The following is a 10,969-nucleotide window of genomic DNA, read 5'->3' as shown; positions in this document are numbered from 1 at the left end:
TTCAATTTCAGTCGAGAATTTCAACTAAGTTTTTTTGATATTGCTGAACAATGTGGGGGTGTCATCCACTAGAAACTCAGTTTCTGGATTTAGAACTTTTTGCACTGGCCAAGGTGAGTGTAGACCTTTAATTAAGTGAAGTCTATATAGAAAAGTTTGTATTCTGTACTCTCACTTTCAATCTAAAAATCTTTCAGTTTTACCAATATCAGTATTAATAGTCTACTTCCACATTGCATCTGATTACTAAATACACTTCATAATTTCTCACTTTCACAATGACAAGGAAGGCAGCATTGAACCAGCAACATCATCCATAGAAACCTTCAACAAGGAGAGAACCGACTGAAGTGTCATGACACTTTTTGTGTAAACAAAACTGGAGGAAGCAACTTTTTGGACAGCCTCCATAACTGCCCATCACTAGGCTAACAACTTTGCAGCATACACATATGCTAATAGACATCATCACCTATTGTTGGCAAGTAGATCAAGCAGTATTATAACTAAGTTAGCATGCAACTAAAACAACCTATTTTTTGCAAGCTATTCCAGCAGCAACTGTAACTATGTTAGCTTTAAACTATGAAAACCTATTTTTTGAACACTACCACAAAATTTATATTAGTGGTAATGTTACTAGGACATGATCTACATCTTCTATTATAAATAATTTGCCATCAGAATTTACTCCTCAACTACTTCTCTATCCTTCAAAACTTTCAAATTGCGTTCCAAAACCAGCAGCAACGCTCGGGCACAAATTCTAGTGCATTATGTTTCTTGCTCTGCATGAGTGATTGTGATTTAACCATGTTGGAATGGATTTTGATTTGAATTTGTTATCTGACGCGCATTTCAGTAAGTTAAACAAGTCTTGACATTTTCTGGTGCCAATTATCAAGTATAATATGTGTCAGTCCAAGTGGGAGATTGTTAGAACCAAATGTGGACTTGTCACACATTATCATAATGTATATGATAATTAGCTTAATGTCAAACCTACTTTAACATGGATACAAATTGTAAATCAATATTAGTAGCTTAATGAAACAGTGTATCAGTTCATTTAGGTTAGTAATCCAATTCTTAGTCTGCAAGAAAGGCTACAATGCGGTGATACATTAAGAGTCTAACTAGGAGACCTATTTCCTTATGAATTGCCTTCATATATGGAAGGCTTCTGATCGAGGTCTAGAAATCCTATATAAATAGATGAGTTTGGTGTTGCCGGTGTTTATATCTATTATTTCGTCTTTGTTTTTAGTGTTCATTTTCTAAACTTCTTTGAGAAGTATTAGACCAAAAACAAAAAATAAAAACGTCTTCAAGAAGTCTAACTTTTTGAGTCGGCGTGAAGCCTTAACTTGTTGTTTTTTACTAATAGTGAAATTCTGCCAGTGGATGGTAGTTCAAAAGACTTGAACATCCATGCTCAGTACTATTTGGTCTAGTGGCATAGTTTATCGTTCATAAGTGGGAGGTTGTGAGTTCGACTCACGAAAAACTAGTTGTAACATTTGAGTTGTTTATCTGATAAAAAATAAAAAATAAAAAATGTACCTACATGTACGTTTGCAAGCATGATTAGCTATAATGAGCCACGCTCATTGTACCGCCAGAGGTACCGACTCTCACCAAGGGGGTGACCTGCGGATGCACAGCTAGGCGGGCTACCGCCCGAGCCCGGGATCGCCCCCAGATCACAGCTGACGCGCCGCCACGCGCCGCGCCAAGACAGCATCAGAAGCTCCAGAAGCTGGGGACTGAAGCATGTCAGTCCCACATCGAAAACATGAAGATCAACTCCTTCCCCACCTATAAAAGGTTCTTTCTTCTCTCCTCATTAATTACGCATTTACTACTCATTTATTGTTATGCTGCCTACATGCATTTACTGACTTAGGCATCGGAGAAGTGAAGACCGCCCAACGCGGTCTCCCTCTGACGCCTTGTCTCTCGTGTGACAGCTAGCGGAGGCCATCAAATCCTCAGAGTAGCGGTCCGCCCGCCGGACCCGCGTTAAACGAAAAATCGGCTACCGCCGGACTTTGAGCATTAACCAAAAACTTGAACTTGTCCAGGTTGTTTATAATCTAGTGACCAAACCATCTTGAAAGTAAATCTATTTTCACTAATAGTTACGTTTAAGTTGAATTATTTTATTTTTCATCATTAAAACTTAGATGTGATTCAACATAATTTTTTCAAACAGTTACCGACCACTGATGCTTTCAGAGTTGCTTAACAAATAGTATGATTGGTCTCGCTTACTATTTAGAATGTAGTTTCGTTCCACGTTAAAAAAACAAAAAAATCTATTTGTTTTGTTTTGGGTGTACTGCTCGTATTACTTTATCACGTTCACGTATAGGGAGTCTATCGTGTCACATGTTATTTTTGAACGCAAGTAGAGGATAAAAGACGATGAGAATTAAGGTTGTCGATCTACTTACATAATTGGACTTGGGCAATTTTTTGCTGCTTAGCTTTGATTGGAAAGAAAGAAACCCAACTGCTGAGGAGAGACAGAGTAAACAGTTCATGCAGAGCGACTAATTTTTCAAGAGATTGGCTTGATGAAATTAAACAGAAGCTTTACCCACTAGCTAATTCAGAAATATGTACGTGTACCTCAAATGTTCATATGCAAGGCTACCAGGGTCTAGCTATTATAACCCAGGACATACATCAAGTGATTGAACTGTTTTCACGACCACATATGGCACAATAATATATTAAGCTTCATATTTTTCGTTGACAAACAAGTAATATTGGTTCTATTGCTGCTGGTTTTGCTGTCTCTGTTGGTTAAAATTGGGATGATTCTGCGGTGTGCCCTGAAGTGCTACCATATTAGACTGTAGATTCTGAGCATTTTGCGCCATGTTACCAAATGCACCTTGTGAACCATGTTGCTGTTGCTGCTGCGGTAAAGGCATCATACCACCAGTATTTGTGGCTCCCATATTAAACACTGCATGCAAACACCCCAACGGTATGTGAGCCACAGTACATTGTTGACAAAATAGGAACAAGAGGCACCTGATTGCATTATTTATATGCAAGTTAATGTCAAAGATAGAGAAAGGGTGTATGTCAATACTTTGGTCGCTCAAAATCTGGGAAGCGTGACTTCTCTGGGGATTGTTGCCAGGCATTTCAAACTGTGGCAAAAGATCAAAATGGCATTTAGTTGTCATAGTATCAGTGGTTGTCTAATACATGATGTCAAAATTCATATCAACAAAATGAAGATGCCAAGCAAAAAGGGGCAGAAACACAAATGTCACAAGATGGTAACTTCTGTATTCTTGTTGTAAATTATATAGATCAATCATCAATATAATTCCATAGACTCCTAAAACTTGCATATGATTCCCACGACCCCGAGGAATAAATTTCAGATAACTCTTTTGAGTGAATCACTTGTGGCTTGGTGTTCTTCAGCAGTGAAGAGGCAAAGTCTATACCGCATTATCAACTGGAATGTAATTAGAAATTTAGAACTTAACACCAGAATTTCAAACAAGATGTTCTTTGGTCCATCACCAAAACATTACTCGAGACTGAAGTGATTAGTATGTTCTCTACTTTTTAGGAAACTTTGGTTCCAAATCCTAGAGGCCCTCGCCAAGTATGACACCTCATTATATAAATCCATAATTCAAGAGTATCTCATTCGATGCTCGAAGGCATTTACCCCTTTCAATTCACCCATCTGTTATAATTAATTCACCAAGAAAAAAACAAAGGATACCATATTAGCAGTGTACCTGCATTCGCGGCAGAAGTGATTGTGAGGACATTGTTGCTGACATGTTTGGTATCTGGAACAGAAAGAATTGAAGATCAAATAAGACAGTGACTCAAAAGAGGATAGAAGATAGCATCTTCCAAAAATCAAATAAAGCTTGAGTTGATGTTAAAATTATACTATATATATGAAATCCAAGCACAGAACTAATGTATTTATGGGGAGAAGCAGGCAATACAATCTAACATCCACCTTGCATCATGATGCAAAGAGAAATGACAGTTGAAGAAATCAATTGTAAAAAGTGAAACAATGAAAAGAAAAATTATCTGACCATTTGATTTGGTGTTGTCTGAGCAGCATTAAACAATGCACTATTAGCAGCACCAGAAAACTGACTAAGATGACGATTCATTTGACTTCCTTGGTTAAGTTGGTTTTGACCAATGCCATGTGGAACATGTCCAGAAGGCAACTGCCTACCCTGAAATTGCTGGTGACCCATTGATGGAGAAAATTGCATTTGATGTTGTCCATGTAACTAGACCAAAAACAAAAATTTATTGGTCTAACCCAGAATATAAAGAATTGCAGTAACTAATAAAAAAGTTCTTTTGATTGTTGATGCAAAAGTATATCTCAGTCAAATGCCTGTAACTATAAGAATAAAGGAAAGTGGTGGAGTGAGAGGGAGGGAGATAGAGTATAACAGGCATGTATAACAGGTTCATGGCCAACATGCTCCTGAAAAAAGAAGTACAAGAAAAAAGAAGCTAGGCTACAAATTTACCGACTGGAACTTTTGCTGAGCCTGTCCCTGCAAATCATGCAGCTGATGCAGTGGGTTCTGCAAAATCAACATGAGCGTCAAAAGTCGCGTTCTCTAAATGACTGCAATGAAATTAATCAAGCAAGTGAAACAAAAACGTAAAAAAAAGAACCGTTATGTCCCTAATTCATAATTTTGCCAAAATGGATCACTTCTAACTTCCTAAAGCTGCAATTCAGTATTTAGGTCATTTGCTATAAACCTTACTTGTCCAAGTCCTTGCATTGCCGATTGCCTAAATTGTTGCTGAGCCAGGAGTTGCTGTTGAGGAGGTAATTGCATCATCTTCTGCTGCTGCTGCTGCTGCTGCTGTTGCTGCTGTTGTTGCTGCTTCTGTTGCTGGTTTTGTTGTTGAGGAGATGGCGTATTCATAATGTTTGTACCAGACCTTGGAGAGTTGGCATATGGTAATGGAGATGTTGTTGTGTTATCGAAGTTTGTAATACTTGTGCCACCAGGAGATGCAGCTGATCTTCCCATAAGTTGTGATCCGGGAACCTGCTTTTGAAATTGTCAGGCGAGACCTATATAATGCAATTCTATTACAGAGATTCTATTGCAGGTGAAATCAGTTCACCAATTAGGTTTGAGGTGGACCCAACTCAACCTGCTTCCATATTAGTATGTATACAGTACAAGGAAAACTGTAGCAAAAGATCAGATAAGAAGCTGAGAAAAGATGATTATGAAAATAACCAGTATGGTTGTCAACCTGCTACTAAAGAATAGTTCAAAAATCAACTAGGATCAATCATCACGCCAACATGAAACTCAATTTGGGTAGATGGAAATCAAAATCCAAATTGAATATAGTAAAATCATTGCAGTCATAGTAATTTCAAAAACACTTACAACCGACTTCACAGGCAGAAACCAAAGTAGAAAGTCTCGAGATAATGCAAAGTGGTTTTATGGAAAGAGTTATTGAACTGGGTAAACTTTGAAGACCATGAGAATATATGCGAAAAAATGGCCAGAATGAATGCCGGGAGAGAATAATAAAGGAAAAGAAACGGAGTTCCAGGTCCTTACAAACCCCTTTTCTGCAACTTATAAATGCAAAATAAGGATGAAAATAATGCTTTTTTACATAAACTGAATGCACAACCTAATGAAGTACTCTTCAGCATACTTTGATAAGCTTGCGTCACAAATTTGCAAGAAGAATTAAGGATTTAAATTCAATATGCAGCCCTTTAAGAAGTCTATGATCTAAAAATTCTAACCTGCATCAACGGGCTCTGGCCAGACAAGTTACTTGATGATACAGGAGTATTCTTTGAGTACATACCTGAAAAATTAGTTAAAATCAGCCAAAAAGGAACGCAATACGACCTAAACCTCCAGGTTAATTTATGCTGAACAAACAGTAACTCAAGATTACCAGACGCTTCAGGAAATGCTTGCGCACCACCATCACCGCCACCGAGCACATCTACCAGATGCAGTGGAAGTGCAGGTGGATTCTGCCTTTGGTCTGGTGGCAACCGTAAAGCTGCACGCATACAAAAATCCATATAAAAATTCAAAACCATACTCTGTATAATTAGAAAAACTAAGCAGCTGATCACAACATCTAATTCATAAATAAAACGAGCAACTACATCAGAACGTGGCGACTAAACCAATTGTATTGCATTTTGAATAACCAAGAAGCCAAACTAAGGGAAATGAATGAAACCAGGCTACCAAAATCAGTTGAAGAAAACAGGTATTATTGCTTTACCTTCCCCAGAATTAACAGCAGCCCGGAGTAGATTCTCCTGCTCTTGAATTTTAGCTGCCTGAGCTTTGTCCAGAGTAGGAACAACCGGAATGCCTTGCCGAGTTCCAATGCAGTAGGCTTTTCGAGTGTCTGCCAATACTTTCTCGGCACTCTCACAAGCAGCTCCAATCATATCAATCCTAGCCTGAACCGAATCGGACCATACTTGATTACGGAATTGAGAATATATATATTGAAAACAAAAAGCCTAGCAATTACCTTTAGCTTGTCAATTTGGGTCGAGATTGGGAGGCTCTGCAACCCTAGAAGCAGCTGCTCTCTCTTGGCGTTGTCCTCGACCTCCATCTCCGGCAAGAGCTTCGACGAGAGCATCACCGGCAACACCACGGCGTTCTCGGCGTTCACATTCTTGGGATAGACCACGAAGGCCTTGGAGACCTTTTTGATTTCGTCGACGATGTTGAAGAGCTCTAGGTTGACCATGGAGTACTGGCTCAGGACTCAGGAGGTCCTGCCATTTGGGAGTGGTGTTGGTGCGAGCGTGGCCGTCGAGGTCTTCGAGAATGCGGGTGATGTTTTTGAACAGGTTGGTGGCCCGGTCCTTGATGGACTTGAGGTTCAGCTGCTGCTGTACGGCGTCGTTTAGTCTCTCCACCGCCGCGGGTTGCGGTTGCTGCTGTTGGAGGGGCTGTGGAGGTTGGTTCTATAGCGCGCCTTCCATGGCTGCCATTCTTGCTCGTCAATCCGAACGAAGGAGCGACAGAGAACCAACTACAAGGATTTACAGAGAAAGCATTAGAACATGAATGGGGGTTGCTTTGTGTATCTAAGAACTATGCAATAACCATAACATAGAAATAGGCATAGTCTAAAAAAGGAAAAAGAACTAAATTTTCTCCTTTCCCTTAATGCTAGGGCTAGGAGGTTTAGTGAGAAACGCAGAGCATGCTTCCTGTGCTTCGGCAACCTTCTTGGATTTTGATGGCTGCTTGTTCTTGGATCCCAAGGGTCCGTCCGCCACTCATCTTCTTTGGCCTAGTCTTTAACTGGCTTTCTTTTGGTACAAGATTGTCTAGAGCCTTAACCATGCACAGTGACTTGTTTGTGAATCTAGAAGTGAATTCCAGCACTTTCATTTGCTTTGTAGGACATTCAGTGCATGCAGAGCGATCAACTAACTCTGGCAGCAAAATTTTTAGCTTTCTCAGAATGGAGAATAGGGAAGTTGGACATTCTCTCTTTAATACTTCATTTTCAGGCACCAGAACTAGAGCAAATGAGTCATCATTGCTATCATTCTGGTGAACAGACTGCTCCCTGATCACAATTGGCTTGCGTGCAGATACATGGTCTTTTTGCCCAAAAAGAGCTATACTCGCCGAAGGTAGCACCGGATTCTGAATGCCTTAAAACTTGAAAGTTTGCTATTAGCAAAACCTAATATCAAACCAACTATCTCCAAATGTTTTTGTGCCACTTATTCCACTCTTGGCGCAACCCTGGCAGCCATTAGGCATGCTCCTCTCTCATGGAAAATCATATGAGAAGCCCTGCACTTGGCCACAAGCTTCTCGAAGAAGAAAGAAATCACCGTCTGCACATTCGAGTCTAACTTTAAAGTTTTCTTAAGGGAAAACAGTTTGGAGATCTCATGTGAAACACGAACCCTAACCTTGCCCTTATTCTCAAACAATTTTTCATCCAACTCGATATACCTTCCAGCCACAGAAGCTATATTAGCAATAATTTCCTTACCTCGAAGTCCACTGGGATGTTAGTAATGCGAACCCAGAAGAACATGACTGTCATGGTGACTGTACATACAACAGATACTTCATTGTCACAAGGTTTTATACTATCACCCGGACCCCGCAGGATTACCTATGTGCCAGACCATGGGTCGAGACTGGCACCCAGTTAGACGGTGCTCACAATGGTCGCCACCTTGGGTGATACCGGTCTCTACTCCGCCTAGTGGGGCTAGTCAAAGTACACACCAGAATTCTATATTAGCCTGCAAACTGTGGACCTGCGTCCCACATAGAAGAAAAGGGAAGCTCCTACCCCTTGCTCGAGATATATATACCAAGCTCAACCACCTGTCTAGGGGTAATAACTTCTTCCCTTTTACTGTTACCCTATCAAATTACTTACATAGCCTTACTTCAACATCGGAGAGACATAAACCATGCGGTACAGTTTATACCTTTAACGTTGTGTATTTCCTTTGACAGAGTCCTGGAGTTATATCTTGGTACCCGCTAGTGGGTAGTCTGACCACCTCGGAGAAGTCATAAAAAACAGTGACCATGTGGATTGGCGAAACCCCATCGTACTTCTGCAACACAACAGGTGCCTAGTTGAAACGCCATGGTCCTCCTCTGATAACCTTGCTCCAGATCGAAGGAGATCACAAAATGGTCTTCCTTCTTTGTTGGATGCGAAACTCTCTCTCCAGAACCCAGACTCGCCAGAAAAAACGACTATCTTCGTTCAGATCAGCAGGTTGTCGCACAAGTAGACGCGCAAGCAGGTAAGATTGTGAGGCCCTATGCAGGGCTCCTCCATCCATTTTCAAGATATCAATGATCTCATTGCTGGCAAGGGCAAGAGAAGCAGCGTATTAAGGAGGCAGTAACAGCATCGATGGAGGCCATAATCTCTTGGGAGAATTGGTCGGAAAAACAGCCATCACGATTCTAGGGTTTGGAGTGCGTTGAGGTATAGCAGCGCTTAGGGTTCTATATTAACTCTTCTTGGTTATTTTACGCTTGGTTATTCAAAATTTGGTATTTTGGATAGATTTATTAATTAATATGCGTTATAGTATGTGGTATGGCATTTCATTATAAGATCGACAAGAAAATTTAAATTCGAAAGATCTCAATATATTAAACATTCACAAAGAGGACCTTCACATTTCAGATCTCTTTCATTACAACACTTCCTAATACATTACATAATAGTTTAAGTAAGCTAGCAACATTACCAAATCAACAGGATCGATCATAATAATTAAACATCAGATCAACAAACACAACAAGAATGAAAGATACCAGGATCCTTATTCTCTCGACCCCCATATATTAATAATCCAAGCATATATCTATAAATATTATTCTCATGCGTGTTTAAATTAAACATGAGAGGAAACTACATGTACATAAGGATCTACCTATCACATAATGCTGCAACAGACATCATTAACATTATCTATAAAATGTGGCAATGTGCAATAACTACAACCCGTATTGACTGCTTCTATTCCCTTCATTGCTGCCTGCAGCGTAAGAATACATTATCCATCAAACAATGAATAAGAGAACTTAATTTTATAATAATTGTATTAGTGATCGATACAATTAGCATGTACTTGTACTATTATGTTCACCAATCACCATAGAACCAACCTTATATATATAGCCATGCCAGTAGAATAATATATAAGACTTAACCGAGCCGAGCTCGGCATAAAATTAATGATGTTGCTACTAGCTCTAAACTCTATAATCCTAAACTAGAGAGCTGAATTAAGCTGCGTAGTTATTTATCACCTCATTACTGAAATTCAGTGTCGCCGGTTGGCTCGCAGCTGTATACGATGTTGGTAGGTAATTTGCAGCTGGAAACGCAGAGACGTGCTTTTCCACAAAAGTGGTGTGGAGGTGGGAGTAGTTTTGAATCTTTTGATTCGGATAGCAGGAGGTGCAGAGAACCAAACTGTTAGGTCCGCCGGGAATGGAGCATTCCAGGCAAGTAAAATAACGTCCCTGAATCAAGGCATTGCATCCAAGGCCATCACATGCCACGCTCAGATACGAAAAAGTCGTAGTAAAACAAGCCATTTTTCACAACCAGATCGATCACTAGCTAGAGATGATAAATAGTACTGACTCGTACAAACGCTACTCTAGAGTCTAGACCATGTGCTAGCTACATATAAAGTCGTTCTAGTGGCTGTGGTTCGCCATTATTCTATCTCCCTATCCTTGCAGTACTCTTCTTTAATTTTGGCTTCTACAGTTACCCGGTAATTCGTACTCGATCCTGTCTGCAATTAATAATGATCTATCCTCCATATGTTCCAACCGCGAAGAAAAGTCTTTAGAGCTTAAAAAGTGAAGCGACAACCATGGCCGGCTCTGAGATTTCAGGACCCCGTGTGAAAATAAAATGAGGTCTTAAAAACACCTTTGTAATTACACTTGCATGAATAGAGCTTACGTACTTTCGCTAAAAAAACAAATAAAACAATTATTCCGTCAGGGCAATCTATATGAGTCAAATAAGACGAGATGTAGATAATGAATTTTCTGATATTACATTCATCTCACGATGGAGGTATATAAAGAGAATTACAGGAATACAATCGACTTATGTCTCTATTCTCTACCACATACAAAACATGTAAGTACTAACTACAATACAATCAATATAATTACAATATCTTCCATTCCTAATATTATGTCATGACTCATGCTAACACTCCCCCTCAAGTTGGTGCATACACATCAACCATACCCAACTTGCTTAATGAGTCATAAAACGTCTTCCTGGAAACTCCTTTGGTAAGTATATCTGCAAGTTGCTCTTCAATTGGGACGAAAGGAAAACTAATAATTTTGGCATATAACTTCTCCTTTATAAAGTGATGATA

At 39.7% G+C, this 10,969-nt stretch overlaps 2 protein-coding genes across 4 annotated transcripts; both read right to left on the bottom strand.

The window, feature by feature from the left end:
* Positions 1–2,629: 2,629 nt before the first annotated feature.
* LOC112198805 (mediator of RNA polymerase II transcription subunit 8-like) lies at positions 2,630–7,103 on the bottom strand. Of its 3 annotated transcripts, none has more exons than XM_040518431.1 (10): positions 6,571–7,103; positions 6,313–6,496; positions 5,971–6,081; positions 5,813–5,877; positions 4,794–5,084; positions 4,548–4,604; positions 4,092–4,298; positions 3,777–3,830; positions 3,107–3,173; positions 2,630–2,977 (listed from the first exon to the last, which is right to left on the bottom strand). In XM_040518431.1, exons 1-10 carry the CDS (start codon positions 6,793–6,795, stop codon positions 2,781–2,783), a joined length of 1,458 nt encoding a protein of 485 aa, XP_040374365.1. In that variant the 5' UTR covers positions 6,796–7,103; the 3' UTR covers positions 2,630–2,780. The 3 variants fall into 3 exon arrangements, with proteins under 3 accessions (XP_040374365.1, XP_024195678.2, XP_040374366.1); XM_024339910.2 differs by having other exon boundaries at positions 3,107–3,167; XM_040518432.1 differs by lacking the exon at positions 3,107–3,173 and having other exon boundaries at positions 2,793–2,977; positions 6,571–7,101.
* Positions 7,104–9,297: 2,194 nt separating this feature from the next.
* LOC121052578 lies at positions 9,298–10,173 on the bottom strand. Its single transcript, XM_040517913.1, has 2 exons — positions 9,867–10,173; positions 9,298–9,592 (listed from the first exon to the last, which is right to left on the bottom strand). The coding sequence occupies exons 1-2, from the start codon at positions 10,155–10,157 to the stop codon at positions 9,491–9,493; spliced, it is 393 nt and encodes a 130-aa protein (XP_040373847.1). The 5' UTR covers positions 10,158–10,173; the 3' UTR covers positions 9,298–9,490.
* Between the last annotated feature and the right edge of the window lie 796 nt (positions 10,174–10,969).

The sequence above is a fragment of the Rosa chinensis genome, chromosome 4 (assembly GCF_002994745.2).
Source record: "Rosa chinensis cultivar Old Blush chromosome 4, RchiOBHm-V2, whole genome shotgun sequence".
Taxonomy (NCBI): Eukaryota; Viridiplantae; Streptophyta; class Magnoliopsida; order Rosales; family Rosaceae; genus Rosa; species Rosa chinensis.
This window is presented reverse-complemented; position numbering and strand designations above follow the sequence as displayed.

Bases quoted from the DNA above. Each gene is read 5' to 3' on its own strand.
- LOC121052578 (XM_040517913.1), bottom strand. From the start codon at position 10,157: ATGGCTTGTTTTACTACGACTTTTTCGTATCTGAGCGTGGCATGTGAT. The intron at 9,593-9,866 runs GTGATAAATAAC...CTTACGCTGCAG, and splicing joins CACTGAATTTCAGTAATGAG to GCAGCAATGAAGGGAATAGA.
- LOC112198805 (XM_040518431.1), bottom strand. From the start codon at position 6,795: ATGGTCAACCTAGAGCTCTTCAACATCGTCGACGAAATCAAAAAGGTC. The intron at 6,497-6,570 runs GTAATTGCTAGG...GATTCGGTTCAG, and splicing joins CCCAAATTGACAAGCTAAAG to GCTAGGATTGATATGATTGG. The intron at 3,831-4,091 runs GTCAGATAATTT...TTTCTGTTCCAG, and splicing joins AGACAACACCAAATCAAATG to ATACCAAACATGTCAGCAAC.